This window comes from Globicephala melas, chromosome 11 (genome assembly GCF_963455315.2).
Source record: "Globicephala melas chromosome 11, mGloMel1.2, whole genome shotgun sequence".
In the NCBI taxonomy this organism is placed as follows: Eukaryota; Metazoa; Chordata; class Mammalia; order Artiodactyla; family Delphinidae; genus Globicephala; species Globicephala melas.
Window position 1 is genome coordinate 63,548,771 of NC_083324.2, and position 22,568 is coordinate 63,571,338.

The 22,568-nt window shown below is 56.9% G+C and overlaps 1 protein-coding gene across 19 annotated transcripts in view; it reads right to left on the reverse strand.

Annotated features, from left to right (window-relative positions):
* The window catches only part of GRM4 (glutamate metabotropic receptor 4), a 111,602-nt gene that overhangs the window by 18,572 nt on the left and 70,462 nt on the right, over positions 1-22,568 (reverse strand). For all 19 annotated transcript variants that reach the window (XR_009565693.1, XR_009565694.1, XR_009565695.1 and 16 more), the window contains exons 4-6: positions 18,518-18,653; positions 15,495-15,649; positions 13,003-13,143 (exon numbers count right to left, since the gene is read on the reverse strand). Coding sequence is in view for 16 of the 19 variants with exons in the window: in XM_060307345.1 (XP_060163328.1) it covers positions 13,003-13,143; positions 15,495-15,649; positions 18,518-18,653 (432 nt within the window). In the remaining 3 variants the exon portion in view is untranslated. The remainder of the gene's footprint in view (positions 1-13,002; positions 13,144-15,494; positions 15,650-18,517; positions 18,654-22,568) is intronic.

Below are 22,568 nucleotides of genomic sequence, written 5' to 3' on the forward strand. Positions count from 1 at the left end.
GTTGCAGCGTGTGGGCTCAGCAGTTTTGGCGCATGGGCTCTAGGGTACATGAGCTTCAGTAGTTGTGGTACGCGGGCTCAGTAGTTGTGGCTCACAGGCTTAGTAGTTGTGGCACACGGGCTTAGTTGCTCCGCATGTGGGATCTTCCCAGACCAGGGATCGAACACATGTCCCCTGCATTGGCAGGTGGATTCTTTTTTTTTTTTTGCAGTACGCGGGCCTCTCACTATTGTGGCCTCTCCCGTTGCAGAGCACAGGCTCCGGACGCGCAGGCTCAGCGGTCATGGCTCACGGGCCTAGCCGCTCCGCGGCATGTGGGATCTTCCCGGACCAGGGCACGAACCCGTGTCCGCTGCGTCGGCAGGCGGACTCTCAACCACTGCGCCACCAGGGAATCCCCAAGGATTGCTAACTTCTATGGAGCATCCACTCTGTGTCGGGCACTCTTCTAAGCCCTTTATGTATATATTAAGTCATTGAATACTCAGAACAGTGCTATGAGGTGAGTAATTATCCCCATTATAGAGATGGAAAAACTGAGGCACAGAAAAGCTCACTGGCATTCCAGGACCACAAAGAGCTGGATTTGACCAGGTGCTCCAGCTCCCAGCCTGTGTACCACACTACACCTGAGAGATTGTAAGAGCCTGACTGCAGGGGGACGGCAGGAAAGTGGGGGGCGGGATGGGGCAGGGGCTCTGAGGTGAGGACACAGGGGCCGGAGGATGGCAGAGGAGAGGAAGGGAGAGTGCTAGGGAACCCCAGCTTCCTCTCCCACAGCCCCTGCATACAGCATGGCCTGCAGCCTCCTCCCTCAAGGCCAGGACAATGAAATTTACCCTCATACACACACACACACACACACACACACACACACACACACACACACACACACTCACACACACACACCCATGCCTCCCTACTAGAGGGCTGGTGCTGCACCTTACAGAAGTAATTCCCCAGCGGCCAGCAGAGTGAATGGCTGCACCTGTGTCCCACCCCATGGGCCATGGGCCTGGGTGTCCCATGTCTGTCATGTGGGGGGTCAGGTTGAGGCCCCAGGGATCCACAGATCACCCCCTAGATTCCTCTATTTTCAGCCAATGTATGGCCACTGTGCCCTGCCGCCCAGGGCTCCCACGGAGCTGATGGCTCATCTCATATCCTTGTCTTGGCCACCAAGACTCTGTGACCAAGGTCAGAAACTGACTCCAGTACCCCAACCTCAGGGTCAGAGATCAAAGGTCCCCAGTACACAGACTGGACAGTTTAGGGGCAGATGCCCAGTTGGCTCTGGGGGCACTGCTGGGTCCAGAAAGAGCCCACAGCTTTTACGGCGTGGCCTTGGGGCTGGAGACAGGGTAGTCTTCAAGGGGGCTCACCTGGCTCTCCCAGGGGTCAGCTAAGCCCCTGGCTACCCACTACACTTCATTCACACAAGACTGTCTGGGCTGAAACCCCAGCTCTACCCTGTACTCTAGCTGTGACCTTGGACCTGCCACCTCATCTATCGGGCTTCAGTTTCCTCATCTGCAAAATGAGGATAATGATGGTACTTACCTCATAGGTCGAGATAGGGTCCCTATGAGGATAAATGGGTTTATATTCACAACGGGTCATAAAGAGGGGCCTGGTACTTGCCAGGTGCTGCAGAAGTTTGTTAAACACAAGGGTACAAAGAGTTCTAAGCCCTGCCTGCCTCGGAGCTCCTGGGAGAGCAGAGCTTTGCTAACAGGCAAAGCTCTCTCTAGGCCACGGCACAAACAGAGATGGATGGACAGGAGAGGCAAGTTCTCCAGCCTCAGCAGCCTGCCCTCTTACTCAAGGCTACTGATCCCAGCTTCTGAGAGCCAGGAGAGAAGCGCAAGGGACAATCCTGTCCCCGAAGGGTGACAGACGGGCCTGGGGCAGGGTTGCATGGAAGGCCCCAGCCCCAGACCCCACCATCACCCCCAGCCCCCAGGTCCTGCCCTCTGTATCCCGCTGCTCCATGCTCCCAAAGCTCCCATCACGCTCTCATTTCCTAAGGATGAGAGACTGAATTATTAACCAGGATGGAGGGGGAGGCTGCAGCCACTGCAGAGAAGCAGCAGCTCTATCCCAAGACCAAGGACACACCAGGCTAAGGGACCCTGGCTGAGCTGCCCTCAGCCCCCTCCTCTCCCTATCTTCCCAGGGGTCCCTCCTCAGTGTCCAGCTGAAGCATCCATCCCTGGGCCACTCAGGTCCAGGACCACGTGCTCTCACCGGGGTCACGAAGCCACCTGCACCGGCACTGGAATACAGATGACCCCACAGGAGGTCCTCACCAGGGGAGCCCACCTCTGCCTGGGGAGGCTCCCGTGGGAAGGGCTGTGGGGTCCTGCGGGCTGTGGGCTGTCAGCAGCCTTGAGCGCCGCGCCTTTGGGGTCTCCACCCCAGAGCTGTCATGGCGCCAGCCATGGACTTCTAGAGACTTCCCAACACACTTTCACGTCCTTGACTTTTGTCTCAAGTCTGCCCCCAAGTACAAATGAGATAACAGGGCAGTGAGGTGCCCTGCAAAGGGAGCGGCGGGCCTTGAGTGTGACCCCCTACACACACACACACACACACACACACACACGCCCCTCAAACTCCAAGGGCACTTCCCCCGAGCCCCACAGGAAGCAACAATGACACAGCCTAAGTGTGCTCCCTTTGGGGGAGGGGGAAGGGATCACAAACACAAGTCAAACAAGGTCCAGACATGCTGTGCTGCACGTCGGAAGCTGTGCCCATAACCCGTGCAGCTCTCTGCACACCCTCGACTCTTCAGCAAATAACCCTGCAGCATGGCTGGTGCCTCCTCTTCCCCGAGCCTCTGGGACCTAGGCCAGACTGGCCCCCGTCACAGAGGAGGTAACTGAGATTTGCAGGTGGTCGAGTAAGGTACCCAGAGTCTTGAGGGAATCCTGGCTCCCAGCTGGTGTTCCTACCCACCTGGGGATTGGCCTGGCTGGTGAGTGGCTGGGATTTGAACCTGGATCTCTATGGCTCCCAAAGAATTTCCACCACCCTGAACTGTCTGCCTCCTTCTCCCTCCATCCAGCCCCGACCTGCCTTCCCCCTTCTCTGGGGCTCAGGCCTTGCCCCAATTGTCTGGCCAGGCCTAACCAGGAGCTAAGGATCCCTGTCTCCAGGGCCGGAGGAGGCAGATGGCCATGGAGGGAAGCGGGGGGTCAGAGGATCCCCTTTCATGGGTGGTTGGGACCCCCAGGCCCAGACAGGGGAACCACAGTTCTGGCAGGAAACAAGACACACATTTCCGAGAGCTCCTAGAGGAGATAAATTCCAGACACATGGCAACGATGACAGCAGCAACAGTTTGAAGATGTCCTAATTGTGTCCCAAGGCACAGTGAGCCGGAGATGTGTTCGGCTTAGCCACGGATGACAGCCAGCCCCGGAACCATCCGGGAGAGGACTTTCTCCATCAACCCCCCCCCCCCCCCCCCCCGCAGCTGTGGTTACTACGGTGACTGCAGCCTTTGTCTGCAGGTTGTAAATTGTAATTGAAATGAGTTTTCAAGGTTGAAATAATCAGAGTTCCTCCCTGTCTCCCTGCTCGCCTCTCCACAACTACTCACCCCACCCAGCCGCAATCCTCCTGAGTTCTAGGCTCATGTGTACACGCACACACACTCCCTCACATAAAGGTATACAAAATCAGCCGCATATACACCCCCGTATTTTCACATCTACACATATAAAGTAGCAACACACAAACCTGCATGCATTTATATGCATCCCTATGCACGCATCTATGTTCAAACATGTAGAAACATAAGTGTCCATATAAACACATACTCTATATATCGGGTTGACCAAAAGTTCGTTTGGGCTTTTTTTAAGATTTTTTTTTTTTTTTTTTGATGTGGACCATTTTAAAAGTCTTCATTGAATTTGTTACAATATTGCTTCTGTTTTTATGTTTTGGTTTTTTGGCGCGAGGCATGTGGGGTCTTAGCTCCCCGACCAGGGATCGAACCTACACCTCCTGCACTGGAAGGCGAAGTCTTAACCACTGGTCCATCAGGGAAGTCCCTCGTTTGGGTTTTTGTAACATCTTACGGAAACCCGAACAAACTTTTTGGCCAACCCAATACACAGCTACACAAGGAGCATGACACTCCCACAAGCACGTGGTCATTCAGATTCACTGTCGTTGAGGAGCCCCACGAGCAGGTCCTGACAAGGATATGAGTGCAAGTGTTTCATCTGGGAGGTGATGGCTGGAAGCACAAATTGGGGGTGAGGAAGCGAGGCAGAGACGGGAAGGGATGGGAAGACACTAACGCCAGGTGTGAGGCTCAACCCCGTGGGGGGCTCTAGAAAACTGTGTGGCCTATGACTCAGGGCTGCCCCATCTGAGGGGATAAGTAGCCCCACTCCCACCAGTCTCAGGCTGCAGACTCCCCCCGGGGACATTAACTCCATTGGCAAAGCAGGGCTGGGGAGCGCCGAGGGGACCTGGGGCAACACACCCACAGGTTCAAGTCCACACGTGTAATCGGCGTAGGTGTGTGGACATACCACACACATCTACACACATATAAACTTGCACCTACATACAAATGCACAAACATACACACCGGTTTTCATCCCTTGTGCAAACTTCCAGGGAGCAGGATAAGAGGGTCTTAGGATGCCCCACCCCCAGGGAGAGCTGTAGTGCGTGGTTCTGCCCTGGACCAGCCATATGACCCTGGTCAAGTAAAATTTACGTCCCCCAGATGTAAATCCAGGGTAATAACACTTACCTTGAGGGGCCACTGAGAGGATTCAAGGAGGTGCAGACGTAAAACACGCAGCATCATGCCTTATACGTAGTGCTCTCTAAGCCTCCGTTTTCCTCTCCTCCCTAACACTTCCCCGCGGAAAACTCCCCACCCCTGGAGGCCTCCACCCCAGCCCTGGGCCGCCCCTCCAACCTGTCTGCAGCCCGGCACGTGCTGGGTCTTCCCAGACCCCCAAAAGATGAGCGTGGGGTGCCCACCCCACGGACAGGGGCCCAGGTCAGCGCCCACTGACACTCAGATGGGGGAGGAAGCTGCCACCTGGGTTCCTGGCCAGTCCCCCTCTTTCCTGACTCTGCCTGTGGTTGAGCCATTCTCCTCATCACCTCCCTGGAACACGCAGGTCTTTCTGAGGGTCCCCGAGTCCTACTCCGGAGGCCAGGCTCCACCACCCCGGCATCCCCAGAAGTCACAGAGCAGGCTCCCCCTCCTTTCCGGGTAGGGCACCTCTAAACAACTCAGCCTGGTGCCCCCACCCCTAGATCTGTTCCACCAAACTCCGCCACAGCTCTCCGCCAACTCCCGTCCTGGGGAACCCTGAGCCAGCCCCAGTGTCTTGGGGGGTTAGGGGTGGGGGCCCGTAACGGTCACCCCCTCGGGGGCGGGGAGGGGAAGAGTCTTGCCCAGCAGCGGGGGCAGGGGGCGGTGGCTCCTGACTCCTCCAGGTGCTCTCTTTCTGGCTCTCAGTGGTGGTACAGCCCAGGGCTCCCCGAACTTGAGCCAGCCTCAGGCCCCTTTTGAAGGAAAACAATTCTGTCCCAGGATAATCCTAGGATGAATGTGGGCCCAGGATGAAAATACTGACATCAGAGGCTGAAGCCCTGGCAGTGACAGCTACTTCCAACTGCAAATTATCACAGGAGCAGAGAAATTGTCTTTGCAATCTGTAAAGACCGCTTTCAGAAGGCCGTCAAATGAAAATGCCAAGTTCAAGAATCGTCATGGAGCTCCTAGGTCGCTGAGAGTCTGACCTCAAGAACGTATCCCCAGATGTCCACAGACCCTAGTTCAAGAAACAGGACGTGGACGTCCGGCCAGATGGGAGCAGCTCGACACCCCACCCCCCATTCAGCCTCTCACTGGCCTGCCGAGTTGCTTAGCATCTCTGAGCTTCGATCCCCTTTTCTGTAATGAGGTCGGCTCCCGGGACCATTAGAGAAGAGTGATACCTGCAGCAGAAGCCACACTTGGCACCTGCACAGGCCAGCTCCCAGGGAAGGCCATTCTCTACTCCTCACTGGTTCTGCCCAGCCCAGGGGCCTGGGCTTAGCTCTCCCAGACAGGGTCAGACTGGGGCCAGGGGTGAAGGGGAGGCAGCTCGCGGGGCCGAAGTCACAGCCAACCCCCCACGTGGATGCCCCTTCTCCCCCATCACCCAGCCATGCTCCTTTTCCTTCCAGGAGCATCTAGTTTTTCCTCTACTGGATCTTTGCTGTCAACATAGAAATACGTTTTAATTTCTTCCATTTAAACAGAAACCCTTTCTTGACCCCACTTTTCCCCCAGCTAGCAGCCCTCTCTCCCTGTTTACAACAAAACTTCTCAGAAGGGTTGTCCTTACTCATTGTCATCAATTTCTCTCCTCCATTTTTCTCCTGACCAACCCCAGTCTGGGTTTTGCACCCACCTCTCCCAGGAATCTCCGCATGGCTAAGCCTGACCCTCCACCCCCACCCCATCTCAGTGCACCACCAAGAACCTCAGAGTCATCCTTGATTTTCTGCCATCTTTCTCTCACCTCAAATCCTTTAGCAAACTCTTGAGGCCACACTGCAAAACTGATAAAGAATCAGACTCCTTCTTACCATCTCCATGGCCACCACCTGCTCCAAGTTCCCATCACCTCCCACTTGGACTACAGCCCCGGCCCCTAACTGACCTCCAGCTCTTTCCTCACCCCCATCTCTGCTCCAGGAGGCAGCCAGAGTGAGCCCATTATAACATAAATCTGATCACGTCAATCCTTTCTCAAACCCTGCCATGGCCTTGTCTCATTTGGCATTAAAAGACTAAATCCTTACAAATTGCCGACAAGGCCCACAGACCCGTGCCACCCCGCCCCACCTCTCGGACCCCATCTCCTACCTGTTGATCTCTCTGCTCCAAGCACATGGGTCTCCTCACTGCTCCCCAGACCTGCCAGGCCTGAGCCTACCTCAGGGCCTTTGCACATGCTGTGCCCTCTGCCCGGCATGCTCTTTCCCAGTCACCTTCCGAGTGAGGACTTCTGACCTCCTGATTTAAAGGTGCAACATCCCTAGTCTCCCAGAACTCTCCAGGAGGCCTCCTGGATCTGTCCTCTCTGGTCTTATGATTAAGCTCTCTGGAGGCCCTCAGCTCTGACTACTGCGACCACACCATCATGTACCACCTTGTCTCCAAGGCCATATCATCTCCCACCTGCAGGGGGAGCCCCTCAGGGCAGGTCTGTCCCCTTCACAGAGCCCAGCACAGGGCTGGGGACACGGTCAGCCTCTGAGTAAACGCCAGCTGAACAAGTAAGAAACAGCACTGCGGGGAAGGGCTCAGGACCCCTGTGGCCACCAGGTGGCTGACGGCTTGGGCAAATGTGAGTTCCTCTAATGAGCGGCACAACCTGGAGCATACTAGGTAATCCCAAATGTGGGTCTTCCTTCCTTTCCCCAGGTTCCTTTAGGAATGTGGAGGTGAAAAGAGCCACGAAGCCAGGCTGGAATAGCCAGAGGGCCCTGGGGCTGGGACATCAGCTGGCCTGAGGCAGGACATCCCTGGAGCCAGATGGCCAGAGTTCAAATCCCAGCTCTGCCATTTTCTACCTGTATGACCTTGGGAAAGTCTTTAACTTCTCTGTGCCTCGGTTTTTTCATCTGTAAAATGGGTTGCTGTGAAAAGCAAATGCAAAACACTACAACAGAGCTTGACATGTAATAAATGCTATATAAATATCAGCTGTTGTTATTGTTATTGCTGCTGGCACAGGCTGGGTGACCAGCATCTCCCCACACATCCCCAGCTGCCATGCGGCCACCCTCCCTCTCAGTACTCCCGGCCCCTGGGAGCAGCAGGCAGTAAATCTCTCCTATCTCCTCGTAAACCAGGCCTTCCTCCACTCAGCCATCACCTGGCTGGCAGTCCTGTCAAAAAGACGGATGCCACATCTACCTTGTTTTCAGCTTTAATTCCCAAGCCCTGCTCTGCGGGCTCCTGGGGAGGGGGCCAGGAGAGGAGGTGGGAGGCGGGCACTGCCCTCCCGCAGGCCTTGACAGCTGCAGAGACGCCCTGCTCCGTGACCCCTATCTCGCTCAGGTGTGGAGCAGCCCGCAGGCCACCTTCTAGTGCTTCCGGCAGATCCCCTCCACGCCTTCTCTGGGAAACCATGAGAAAGGCAGCTCTGCTAGTGACAGGGCTCTGGGGAATGGAAGTGGGTAGTATGATCCCCATTTTACAGTGAGAAAACTGAGGCCTCAAGAAGTGACCTGCCCCAGGTTGCACGGCTAGGAAGTGGCAGCACTAGGACTCACACCCAGTTCAGGGGGACTCGCACAGTTGTGTATTTGAGAAAGAATGGGTGCCCACGACCACTTGCCGCTTTGAGACACACCAGCCCAGTCTCCAACTGCCAGTATCTGCCACTCTTCTGAGACTCTCTGGCCACAGAAGCCCTCTTTGCCAGCCATTTGGCATGTGGAGGCACTGAGGAATTAACACCCTCTGGGAACAGCCAGCAATGATTGACGGGAGTTGGTGTACACACACCCCAGCTCCCTCACACCTCCAGCGGGATGACTGCCAGGCGTGCTCCTTTCTGTCTCCAGAGCCCCCGGGGGAGTAAAGTTCCAGCTGCTCACAGTGGTAACCTGCTTGGTATCACACCCTTTATGTCTGCCTTCCCTCCCCTGCCAATGTTTCCTGGGATTCTCTCCCAAAGAAACGACTGGCTCTCAATTCCTTGTCTTGAGGAGAATTCAACTTTTTTTTCATGCAGGCCGCGCTGCACGGCTTGTGGGATCCTAGCTCCCCAACCAGGGATCGAACCCGAGCTCTTGGCAGTGAAAGTGTGGAGTCCTAACCACCAGACCACCAGGGAATTCCTGAGGGGAATTCAACTTAACACAGCCTTGAAGGATGGATGGGATCTTCCCAAGTGTAAGACCCCAGCATGAGAAGGTCCTTCCCACCCTCTGAGAAGGTCATCAGGCCCGTCTGTTGCCCTGAGGAGGGAAGGCATGGACTTTGGCAGAGCAAAGGGCAGGGGAACACAGGAGTGGCACTCGCTCATGCTGAGATCGTGGGCAGGGCCTGAGGGACTGAGACAGGCAGAGGCTGGCTATTGAAACTGTTAGCAATGAGGGGACCAGAGTGGGCCCACCCGGTGTGGATATCAGGCAGCCTGGAAGAAGTGAGCGTGGAGCTTGGCTCGGGAGACAGAGTGAGGCAGGTGGAGAATACAGGGCTAGCTGAGGGCAAGCGAGACGATGGCTGGGGGCGTGGGAGGAAAGGAAGTGGGAGAGGCAGGTGGGGCACCAGCTGGAGAGCCAGGCTGCCTGGGTACGAAGCCAGCCCTGCCAGTTCTCTAGCACTGCGATGTTCACCAACCACCTCAGCGTCCCCTTCTGTAAAATGGAGGCAACGCTTGTGACAGCCTACACCACCCACCCTCAGGATGCTGTCCTCCCCGTCGGGGATCCTACAACGGACAGAATCCTTACAGCAGACTTGAGCTGTTAAATTACCCAGTCGCAGGTAAATCCCACCTCTCCCCCTCCCTCTCTATCAACAACAACCACCATTCTGTCAGCGCTGATCGTACACATCCTTTTTCAGCTTCTTCATACTCTTCAAACACATCACCAATCCTTCCAACAGCCCACTGAGATGGGTGGTGACTTCCCTGCCCTCTCTGAGACTCAGAGAGGTTAAATAACATGTCCACGGTCACACAGCAGGGAGGAGGCAGAGTCGGACCCAGACCCTGACCCGTTGACAGGTGCCCGGTCCAGAGCCCGTACTCCATGGGTGTCACCCCAGCCCTCCTGGCCTAAGGGACAAGCTCAGCTCAAACCTGGATGGGGCCATGAGAAGCCAGAGCTGCCTCCCCCTCACCCAGGGTGGGTCTGAGGTCCCACAAACATTCCCAGCAGCTCCCCTACCCCTCACCTCACCCAGAGATGGATGGGCTCACTGTGCCTGATGTGGGGCCGCCCAAGGACCCTTACCAGCCTCTGCTGGGGCTTCAGATGCAGCGAGAAACATCCAGGTCAGCTGGAATATGCTGTCCTTCCACCCCTCCCTGTGGTGCTTTGCTCACGCCTTCCCCACTGCCTGGGGAGCATGCCGTCGCCCCTTCCATCACCCACCTCTCCTTCTGAGGCAGTGCTTTCCATACCTGGCTGCACATTAAACCACAGGGGCACCTTTTAAAACTCCTGATGGGGCTTCCCTGGTGGCGCAGTGGTTGAGAGTCCGCCTGCCGATGCAGGGGACACGGGTTCGTGCCCTGGTCTGGGAGGATCCCACATGCCGCGGAGCGGCTGGGCCCGCCCGTCCGGAGCCTGTGCTCCGCAACGGGAGAGGCCACAACAGTGAGAGGCCCGCGTGCCACAAAAAAAAAAAAAAAAAAAAATCCTGATGCCCAGGTGGTACCCAGGGCCAATTACATCAGAATGTCTGGGGCTGGGAGCCAGGGATTGGTCGGCATTTGAAAAGATCCCCAGGTGATTCGATGTGAGGTTCCCAGTCCTAGATACACAAAAAACCCACTGGGAGAGCTTGAAAAACAAGCCACCCCTGAGGTTCTGCTTAGTGGGTCTGGTGGGGGGGCCCTAGTAGAGCTCTAAAAGTTCCAGGTGATTCTGATGCACAGCCAGGCTTGAGCACCACCCTCTTACAGTTCACCAAGTGCCTCCAATCAGCTTTCTCACCTGCATCCCCAGACACCCTCTGGGCTGGCCTACCACCAATCCCATTTCTCAGATGAGAAAGCTAAGGTCCTGACAGGGTACAGCTGGCCTCAGGTTCCCAGTGAGAGTCTACACTCTCCTGAATCCTGATCAAGCCCTCCTTCCCCACCTGCTCTGACAGCCCACACACCTCCCTGAGGGCACCTAGAGAGGGCCCGTCCCCCCTCCCCCCACCAGTTCACCAGCAGCCGGGGAGTCCTGAAGAGGACTGGGAGTCTGGAAAGAGCTTACAAGGACTGACCAAGGCCTTCTCCCTGCCTGCGCCTCCCAGACCAAGAGGAGACTCCAGAAAGCCCCTCTCCCTTGGTGAGCCAGACACAGGGGCCGAGTCACCCCCTTATCCATGTTGCCCCCACTTTCAGTCCCACCCATCCCCATCTCCAAGCCAGGTCTCGTGACCTATAATCAGGGTGAAGATACAATCTTCTATCCCCACTTGGGGACTTTTGAGAATAAAAGGGGATGCTCTCAATAATTATGCCAGGAAGAGAGAAGTAAACAGGATGCTCCTACCCATGAGGGCCCAGCCTCCCATGCCCAGGCATGTTGGTACTTCTTACACCTTTGTTGTGATTACTGCCTCATAAGGACCTTTGCTGTGCAGCCTTGGGCAAGTTGCTTGACCTCTCTGACTCTCCATAGCCTCCATAATAAGGGGGTCATAAGAGCCCCTAGAGTTGCTTTGAGGGTGAAATGAGATGATGGTGTTAAAATATCTGGAACATAGTAAATGCATAGTAAAGAGTGGTGTTTATGGTTATTAGCTCACGCAAGAACGTCACCCCTATGTAAGACAGACATGCACATATATACCTTCTCTTTTAGACACTCACGTACATACACAGTCACATACAGTCACACACACAAGGGTGTACACACACTGCTGCCTACACCCACAGGAGTTTGCCTTCGTCCCCAGGGGACACCCACAGTCTTAAGTAGCCACGATTGCCCTGGCCACCAGAGGTCAGCATGCTCCTCACCGGCCCACCCACCTCACCATGCTCCCTCCTCCCCTGGCCCTAGTGGACCCACCCTCCCACCCCCAACTGCCAGTGATTCCATGCAGCATGTCCCTGCGGCTGACCCAGCGGCCCTTGCTCATCTGGCCCTCTGCCCAAGCTGCACCCATCAGTCCAGGAGACTGTAAGAGGGAGTTCATCATCCTTGCATGGCCACCACTCACAGTTGAGGGGTACACAGAGCCCTCCCAATGTCCCTGACGCCAGGTCCTGCTGCAGAGCTACCCAGACAAAGAGAGCACAAGGACCCACGTCCAACTGTATCAAAGGTGAACGCGCCAAGACGGCTACCACAGGGGTCTGAGGGCCTAGAACTCAGACCTGGGTCCACATCCTGCTCCACCACCTTTCATCTGCGGGAACTCAGGTCCCTTTACTTACCTGCTCTGAGCCTCTGTTTTCCATTCTGTAAAACAGACCCATCGTCCCATCCTCCCGTGGCTCATTCCCTGTCCTTTTCAGGACTCTGCTGAAGCGTTACCTTGCAGGGGGGCCATCCTCTTTCTTATCTATTTTGTTTCTACTGCACTTTTTTCCTTCTGACATAGTCTATAGTTTACTTACATATCTCGTTTATTGTCTGTCTCCCCATTAAAATAAAAACTCCAAGAGCTTTTCGGCTCTTTCATTCACTGCTATAACCATGGTGCTTAGAAAAGGGCCAGGGAGTGGGAGTCAAACTGGTGTCTGTTGAGTGACTGTGGGAACCTGGAGGGGTTAGAGATGGTTTCTGTAAAGTGCTCAGACCGGTGAGCGTTAGGATTCACAGGCAGCTGGGGTCAGTCAGGTCTGTGGGCTTGCCATAGGGGCGTCCAGATGAAGCCCAAGGTGAGCAGCCAGACGGCACCTCTGCCCAGACCCAGGAGCCCCTTCCCCTACTCAGCAGCGTCCTACGGCTGATGGTCTGAGAGATCACCGAGGTTTCAGCTACCCTAAGCCCACCCACCGACAAGGCCCTGGTGTCAGACCTTGAGTCAGTCCTGGCCCCGCCCCTTATGCCCCCCCCACCTTAGGGCTCCGCCCCTTCTGGCCCCCAACTCCACCCCCAGGCAGCACCGCCTGGCCCCTGGACACTGCTACCCCTGCGGCAGTGTCCCGTAGCCACCGCTCACCCCACTTGACACTCTCAGCCTTCTCCCCCATAGCCCCACCCCCTCAGGGCCCACCCTGGCCCCGCCCCCTGAGGCTCAGTCCCACGCCCCGCCCCCCCCACGCGCGTGCTCACTGGTGCACTTCTTGACATGGCTGCCTTTCTTGAGCGCGTGGCGGCTCAACTTGCAATGGAAGTTGTCCTCCCAGAACTCAGCAAACCAGATGTTGCGCCGGTTGTTGTCCAGCGTGCGGCTGGAGAAGTAGCGGTCGAAGCCTGACAGGGAACCAGGATGTCAGGACCTCACGCCTCCCTTCCCCACCCGCCCCCTCCCCTTCCCTCTTCCCACAGCTTTCATGTGGCCCAGGCAGAGGGAGGCGGAAGGGAAGAAGAGCACATCCTCTGATCCAGGGCCCAGCCGGAAAAAACAAAATGTGGACCATTTCATTTTCTTCACAATGAAAAGAGCTGTATTAAATTCCAGGGAGAGCCTGTGTAATCTTACAACTGCTTCCTTTATGGACGAAGTACAGGATGAGGGTGTTTCTGCTGCTTCTTAACCACCAAAGTGGTAATATGGGGCCTCTTTGAGAAGGAGTCACTTGGGGGCCCAGAGATTAGAGCAGAGAGGCTGGTGGGGGGCAGGCACTCAATCCTGGGAGTACCTGAGCATTCTAGTTCTGAAGAGGAGACCGGACCAGAGAGTGTAGGGAATGATCCAGGTCACACAGATAAGATGGGGGGCTGGATCTTCCTCCTTCAAGTCCAGAACTTCCCCATCACTGACAGAGGCAGCCTCCTTCTCCAAATGCTCCTAAGGGCTTACCCACTCTGCTCTAAGCCTAGAAAACCCCATCCCAGGGTAGGCAGGCTGGTGAGTGAATATCGCCTTCTCTCTCCTACCAGTGCCCCCTCTCTATATATCGTGATCATTCCGTGTCATGGGCACAGCTGTCTGACTGTCGGAGCTGTCAGGGAGGTGCTGGCACTGGTGGGGGACTGGCCTTAGAGCAGAGTTTCTCAACCTTGACCCACTGACACTAGGCCCGATCATTCTTTGCTGGGGTGGGGGGCCGGAGCGGCAGGGGGCTGTCCTGTACATTTCAGGATATTGAGCAACATCCCCGGCCTCTACCCACTAGATGCTGGAAGCATCACTCCCTAATCGTGACAACCGAAAATGTCTCCAAACATTGCCAAACGGCCCTTGGGGGTCAAAATCACCCCCAGGTGAGAACCACTGCTCTAAAGGCTCCTCTAATGTCCCAGAGAAAAAAGGGGGACTTCCCTGGTGGCGCAGTGGTTGAGAGTCCGCCTGCCGATGCAGGGGACGCGGGTTCGTGCCCCGGTTCGGGGAGATCCCACGTGCCGCGGAGTGGCTGGGCCCGTGAGCCATGGCCGCTGAGCCTGCGCGTCCGGAGCCTGTGCTCCGCAACGGGAGAGGCCACAACAGTGAGAGGCCCGCGTACCACAAAAAAAAAAAAAAAGAAAGAAAAAAGGGATTTCTCTGGCAAGTCCAGGGTTCAGATCCCAGTTCTGCCACTTAGTAGCAAGTATGTGTCACTTACTGCCACTACATGTCACTAAATCTCTCTGGTCCTTAAATGTATTCACCCACTAAATGTGGATAAAAGTTTCTTTTGAGGTTGCAGGGAAGACTGTATGAGATGTCCGTAAGGGGCCTGGTGTCTGCAGGTATCAAGAGCCGCAGTTATTGTTATTTCGTGTTTATCATGGCTTGAGGCTGAGAGGGGAGGTGTGGAAACTTCTGCGGCCTATGCTCCCTCTGCCTCAGGGTGAGTAGAGGACACGGCGGTGTGACCCACATCCCTCCCCTGCTCAGGCCTTGGTCTCTTGGAAAGTTTGGTGGAAGCAGATGTCTGCAGGCCTTTCCACCTCCATCAGTGCTGGATTCTATTGACCAGAGCAAGAGCAGGGGAGAAGGCCCTGGGAGCCTGCCTCCCCCATGGGGAGGACAGTGAAGTCCCTGCCAAACTGAGCCATGAATAGGAACTTCACGCCTCACGCACAGCAAGGTTCTGGCCAGAGCAATCTGTTCCTGCCCAGGGTGACTGGGTTCTGTCCCAAGAGGAAGGGATGCCGGGCAGGGCAGGCGCAACGCCTGCCCCCACACCCAGGGCCCGCCAGACCCAGGCGGGCTCTGCAGGGAGGCCCCTGCCCCCTGGCATGGCATGCTCTTCTTGTAGCTTGCTGGCAGTGCCCGGCCCGTTCTGGCAGAGGATGCGCTCCAGGCAGGGCAGGGATCTCACCTCTTCTATCCCAGATGGGAGAAGGGAGGAGAGTATATAGGGATGAAGGAGAGTCCTTGATAAATGAGCCTCCTATACTTGCCACCATCTCCCACACCCACAAATATCTGAGACGGGAGGAAGAAAGGTCCTGAATCTGGATTTGAATCCTGCTGGGTTAAGTGTGGCCAGAAAGGCTTCCTATCCCAGAACCCGAGCACAAAGAAGCTGTGAGCCAAGGAAGAGGAAAGACAGGATGGAGGGAGACAAGGAGCGGGAGAGGAAGGGCATGGGGCGCCGATCGGGGTGACACTGACAGCGGTGGTGGATGGTGCCGGCTGAGGGCGGCGGGCGTGCCGTCCGGGCTGCCGGGCCTACCTCGCACGGACATCCTCTTGGGGAGGATAGTGACGGCACCCTCGGCCACCTCCTCCAGGTGCAGCACAGGGGCGATCTTGGAGCCCCAGCTGTCCGAGCCCATCCAGAAGAAGTGGCCGGTCTGGTTGGCCTTCCGGGCCGCCTCCAGCACACGCCTGTGGGAACACGCACCAGCCCAGCCCAACCCAGCCGTGTCTGCCCGCGCGGCTGCCGCCACCCTGGCCACACCTGCCCTTGGCTGACCCCCTTCCCCGAGGCCCACACCTGTCCCCCTCCCAGCCTGTGCCTGGATCCCCCATCCTGAGCCACGTGAGCCCAGGGCCCATAGCCGCCCCAGCACCCGTGTCATACCCGCAGGCTCACAGTTCCCTGCTGCCCTGGCCCACGCCTGCCTGTAGGCCCACGGCTTCCCCTCTCACCAATACGGCAGCCCTAGCCCCTGTCTGTTTCCCAGACCCACTCCTGTCCCCTGGGGCTACCTCAGTCCCTTTGCTCCTCAGTTTGGACCTGTCTGACTCAGGTCCCCAGAACCACATCTGCCCAGGCTCTGTCCTCTCAGGTACATGCCACGCTGGTCCTAAGCCCAGACCCACATCCCTTGGCCCTTTCTCACATTTATATCCACTGTCTCTCTCACACCCCCCACTACACCCTCCCCCTCTGCATGCCACTTCCTTCTGTGCCAAAAGTCCAGGTGCTCCAAAGAGCTGCTCCCCACACCCTCCTGGGTGGATGAAAGGGTGAGGGCAGCCAGGGCCTCACCCCTCCGCAGGCCCACAGTGACAGTGGTCCTAGTCAAGTCAGGGGCCCTGGAGCCCAGCACAGGGCCCAGCCCACAGGAGGCTTTCAGTCAGTGCTTAACGGATGCTTGAACTAAGTGGCCCCTCAGAGACATCTAGGAGGAGGAAAATAGGAGGGACTGGGCAGAATTCTCGCAACGCACCTCCTTCCACGGGGAGAGACTGGAGCAAGCAACTTGCTCGAGATCACACAGCGAGAGGCCAGGATACTAGAAACTGTCCAGGCCCTTCCCATGGACAAGCCAGGACAGACTCCAGGGCTTGGGGTGGCCGCTGTGCCTGTGCAGGAGGTGGCCAGCTGGGGCAGGACCGCCTGGGGCTGCCAGGGAGAGACATGTTTCCCAGCCCCGGGGCCCACACCTGCCCTCCTCCATCGTCTCCTGATGGACATTTCCAGACCCCCAAAGCTACCGCAGCCCAGGCAGGTGAGGGTGAGGCTATTAATACCTATTAATACCCGCCTGCATCCGGCCGGCCAGACACGACCAGAGCTGCCAAGACTCCATCTCTGTAAGGTCACCTGGGTTTATTTTTACTTCTGTTTGCTTCTGAAATGCCTGTGGATTTCCAGAAATGCGCCCCCCTCCATCACACCCCCCACCCCCCGCAGCTGCTCAGGGAGTCAGTCTCAGGCCCTTCCCTCTCTCTCCCAGGGGCCTCTTCTCTGGGACACGTGGCACCTTCATCCTCCCCTCCCCGCGTGTGGGTCCATCAGAGCCGCAAGGGAGGCCTGGAGTGGGGTGCGTCCCGGGGCGTAGTGGGACCCAAGTTAGTGCTGGGCTCTGGGGTGGGAGTGGGGGCACGGGGGCAGCGACTGGTGACTGCAGGGAGGGAAAGAGCTCAGAAGGAGCCCCTCCTGCCCCCGTTGCCAGCGGACCTGTGGCAATAGGAATTTAGGGGACCTGAAAGCTTTGAGGGGGTCAGGAGCAGCCTCTGTTTTCAGCTTGGAGGTGCCAGATGGATCCTGAGGACTCCCACGCCCTGGTCCTTCGAGGCCTGAGAAACACCTATTAGAGCTGGTCCTTGTGGCTTTTGAGGCTTTAATGACCTTCCCGAACTCCCCCCTCCACCCCTCCAGGGACCCGACAATGTCTCCTGGGGGGATATCTGTTTTGCTGAAACTCAGGAGTCCAGGATGGGGTCTTCACAAGTGGGAAAGAGTGCTGGAAAGAATGCGACCCAGAGAAGATGCTGGTTAGCAACGGGGAGGGGGATGCACGGGGGGCGGACCGGGCAGGCTGGGCTAGGCAGGTGGGCAGGTCGACCGGAGGGCACAGCGGGCTCTGACAGCTCAGGCCAACTATCTGAGGGAGGAGGCCTGGGGAGAACCACATCTCCTCTGCCAGTCAGACTCTGAGCAGGGGCTGTGTCTCCCACTGAGACTAGGGAATCAAGGAGGCCGGCCCCTCTTGGCCCTAACATACAGTCTCGGAGGGGTAGTAGTGAGAGAAAAGGCAGGAAGAAGGGAAGTGGGTTAGGAGGGGTGCTCAGGGGTCATCTTCTAAGGGCACCTGAGTTTCTGACCTGCGACTCAGGACCCAGGGACAGATGTGCAGAGAGGTGGGGTGGTCCAGGGTTTCTGCACTGCATGGTTCTGGCACCCGGAGTCCACCTGCCCCCAATCTGCAGATGTGGAGACTGAGGACCAGGGAGGGGACAATACTGCCCACAGTGAGTGTGTACCCAAATCAGGACTAAAACCTCAGCCCAGGCCTCCTCCCGCTACTCTGAGCTCACCGAAGGAAGGAGGGAGGGGCTGAGAGGTGGCCAACCTTACCAGCCTCTGCTCTAAGCCCCTTATGCACGTTCCTGCGTTCAATACTCAAGCAACACCATCAAGCAAGCATAATTAGCTTCTCTTTTTTTTTTTTTAAAGCAGAATAGAAGCCCTGAGAGGTTGAGGAACTTGCCTGAGGTCACACAGCTAGTAGGAAGGAGAGCAGGCGAGGAACCTAGGTGCTCTGACCCCAAGCCCACGGCCTTAGCCCCTCTGTAAAAGTACCTGCTTACCATCCCCAGTTGGCAGAATGGGTGCAGGAAACAGCGAGGGGAAGGGGAGCCCATTAGCAGTAGCCTGTGCCCCAGCCAGAAGGGTCTCCCCACCACCCACTCACTGGCCCACCCCATCTCTCTGGACCCCAGGGTGGGTCAGGCTTGCCTAGGAAGGTCTCCAGCAGGGATCCCCAGCTCTCAAGCCGCGCCCCAAGCCCCACCTGCCCTCACCTGATATCATCTTCATTGGCAAAGATGATGACTGCCCTGGCGTTCGAGGTCTCCAGGAGGCGCCGGATGATCTTGTCGAACTCCCCAGGCTTGGGTTCCCGTGGTATCTTGACCGACTGGGCAATGCACACACCCCCTGCAAGAAGGGCACCAGTCAGCCTGGGGCGGACAGAGTCTCTCCCCCAACCCACACTCCTGGGGGCTGCTTACGGCCCTGTAGCCTGACTCTTAGCTCCCAGGTCCCCATCTCTGGGCACGGGCTGTGTAGTCAGAATAGCCACAGTGGGAATTTCGGCTCCACAACTCACAAGCTTGGTGACCCTGGACATGTCACTTAGGTTCTTTGTGCCTCAGTTTTCATAAATAAAATAGGTTGTTAGCAAGAGGCAATGCAGCACTGTGCTTAAAGCTAGACTGCCTGGGTTCAAATCTCAGCTCTGCTACTTACCGCTGTGTGATCTCGGGCTGGTTACTGAACCTCTCTGTGCCTCAAATACATCATCTATAAAGTGAAGATAATGATACTACCTATTTCATAGAGTTGTTATAAAGCTAAGTGTGTTTATGCATATAAATACAATAATACCTGGCACATAGTAAGTGCTCAGTAAACATTGGTTCTTTTCAATGTAAGCACCTCATAAGGTTTTTTGGAGGAGTAAATCTGAGAACGAGAGCAAATTGCCCACCCTGGGCCATTATTAGTGCCTCTGGCACCCACATCCACACACACCAACCAGGGCTCTTGTTCCCGGGCCCCATGCTCATCAACAGGCCCCTTGGTAAGAGCAGTGCGCATGGCTGCTGACTCGTGCCCACACATCCTGGGCAGCAATGCTGCAAACCCAGCTACAGTCCTCATCCAGGTCTTCCCAGGTTCCCTTCCACGAACCCACAGGCCACTCAGTGTGTAAGTCTCTCCAGCTCCCACCCTGGCCTGGCAGGGTGCCTTGATACTCGAGGCCCCGCCCATCTTATTTGTGATCAGATTCCTAGCAGGGAGCTCAGGAGAGCCCCGGAAGGTCATTCTAACCGGAGTGCTTGGGGTGGAAGGACTGGAAGAGCTCTGATTGGGGTCAGAAGGTCTTTAGGGGCCCTCCTGTCACTCCTTCTTCTCTGGGCCACCACCTACCTGGCTGGGTCCTGGGGGAGGGGACCCAGGGCCTACCTGCCTCTCAAGCTCATGCCTCTGCGAGAAGCCCAGCCCCCAAGTCTGCAGGAGCCAGGATGCAGTCAACACACACCCCGGAATTCACAGCCAGGCCATGTGGCTTACAGAACCCCTGGGAGCACTTTCCACTTCACCCAGCCAGTCCCCAGCCTCAGACGTGTCTCTCCAGTGCTGGCGGGGGACAGGTATCATGTGTGTATTTCAATCTCCCCTCATCTCCTGCTACAAAAGCACTGTGGAACACTGTTTCTATCAACTGCATTTGACAGGTGAGGAAACCGAGGCTCAGAAAAGAGAAGTGGTTTACCCAAAGCCACACAATTCCCTGCCCTACTGAGGTACAGAATGGGGGGCCTCCAGGGAGTAAGACCCCCCCAGGACCCCAGGTGGCAGAGGCAGGGCTCAGCTGATGGAAAAACATGAGGGATTTCTCTTGATGAAAGCAGATTCTTTATCTGAGACCATTACCTTCCTCTGGGTCCCACTCAGGGGTCTCAGCCCAGCTCCACCTCACACAGGAGCCCTTTAGGGCCCAGCCAAACTATCCACCTTGGCTGGGCACCTGGCTGTCACCCCTGGGCACCCCCGAGCCTTTGAATGGCTTCTCAGTCCAGGCCTTCTGTGCAGACTCCACGCACCTCTGCATGGAGGACTGGCTGCAAGGGGCTCCCAGCACAGGGAGAGGTAACACACCCACCTGCCCCCCGGGGAAAGGTGCCAGCACCCAGCTCCACCCAAGGAGGGCCCTCTACTCCTGAGCGTAGGTGGCAACCAGGGAAGGCTGCCCAAGGGCGGTGACCCTGAGCTGAGTCTTAGCAGGAGGAGGCGCAAGCAGCCGGGGGGTGGGGCGTTCTGGGAGAACAACGTACTCACACTAGAATGGGGGCTGCTCTGTGCCAGGCACCTGCAAGGCCTGGAGCCACACGACACAGACACATTCTCACGTTGCCAGGAAAGTAGACCCCCTGGTTCTCTGCACCAGGCAAGGCAACCACGGCCCCTGCCCCCTGCCCTGACCAGCACCCATTTCTCTTACTTTCTGCCACTTCCGTGCAGACCAAGCTCCTCAAGACCTCCTAAGACACCCAAGGAAGCCCCAAGCACAGGAGAAAAGCAGGTCTACCAGGGGCTCATGGGGGAGGGAGAGAAGGAGAGAAGGAGGGAGGGTCTGGGGGCAGGACGGGGCCCCTCCGGTCCCGGCTCACAGAGAGAGCCCGGGGAGCCAGTCTGCTGCCCACAGCACTGGCTCTGCCCTAACAGCGGCCGGGCAGACACTCAGCTCCCAGGTAAACCCTCCATATGGTTCCTTTCCAGTTAGAAGTTGGGCCAATTGCTACATTCCGCCCCCCCATCTGGGGAGACAGATGGACAAGAGGAGGAGGCTGGCTGAGGGGTTAGGATGTGCCACCTGGCTCCAGGAGGGAGGAGGGGGCCAAGGGGCAGAGGGGAGGCAGGCATAGAATAGGAGTTAATTGCTCTCAAGGAGGGAGAAACTTTTAGATTAAGTCATATTTCTGGGCAATGCTCCCCTAAGAAGTTCCATAGGATGGCCCCACCTGACACGCCAGGGTATAGCTTGCAGGCTTCGTTTTGCTGGTGAAAGAAGAATGAGGTGACCACAGCTCGTCAGCTCAAATGTGAGCGAGTCGCAAGGTACTCGAGATGAGAGCTGGTCTGAGCGGGATGCGCTATTCTTACAACCACAAGGGTGGGGGGACTGGAGGGGAGTTTGGGGGTTTATGCAGAGCTCAGTACCAGTGAACGTTTATAAAGTGCCTGATGCCTTTGAATATTATTCGGCATATTTTGCATGGATTCACTCATCTGAGGTCCGTATCATCAGCACAGCTCCAATTTAGAGATGAGGACGCCGAAGTGCAGAGAGGTTAAGTGGCTTCCCCAAGGTCACACAGTCAGGCACAGAGTGGGGTTTGAATGCAGGCTGTCTGGCTCCTGAGACCACCCCTTCGCCCAGTCCAATGTGTCACGACCGGTCCCGTGGAGTCAGGGACCAACCGGCACCCGTAAATATGGCTGGGCACAGGGCTTACCCTGGGCTAAGTACCACTGGTGTCACTGGCCCCACAGTGAGAAACCAAGTGTCTCCACGGCCCTCCTGACCCCATGCCACAGCCAGAGAGGACTGGAGTGGCCCAAGAGAGACCGCATTTACCAAGCACCCACGGCATGTCTGGCACTCAGTGAATCCTCACACAACCTGGGGCAGGGGCTAAGAGCCCCATCTTACAGATGTGGAAACTGAGGCTCGGACGTGCTAAGTAGCCTGACGGAGGTCACATGGCCGGTCAGTGGGCCTGTAATCCAGGTCTGTGTCCAGAGCCTCCCTCCGGCAGAGAAGGGAAAGGCCCCAGTCGCTGGGTCTCTGTTAACCCCCATCTCCTGCAGCCCCTCCCCACCCCTGGGAAGATCTCAAGTCTCATGCTAAGCCCGCCAGCCCTCCCGTGTCCAGCCCCCGCCTCTGCAGCACCATGACTAGCACTCCCCTGGGACGCCCTCTTCAAACCTCTCCACCAGGGCGGGGGCACTTCTCTGCACCCCTCTTCCTTTACCACACGGACTCTCTCTTTGGATAAAAAAAAAAATCCATAAGTCCATACTGAGAGCAAATAGAATCCAATTAAACCCAAGCAGCGAGGAACGAGCCCATGCCCTATCTCTGCACAGAAGCTGGAACACTCCACCTGTCCCAGGCTCCAGGAACAGGATGATACGAAGAGGGGCATGAAGGAGTCTGGCGTTCTCCGTGGCTCCCCTAGGCCTTCCTGGGTCACTCGTGGCAAGCCCCTCACCCCACACACAGCCCCAGCCCCCTGTCCAGCACCAGTTGCCGCCACATGCCAGCTGCGAGCTCCGCCATCC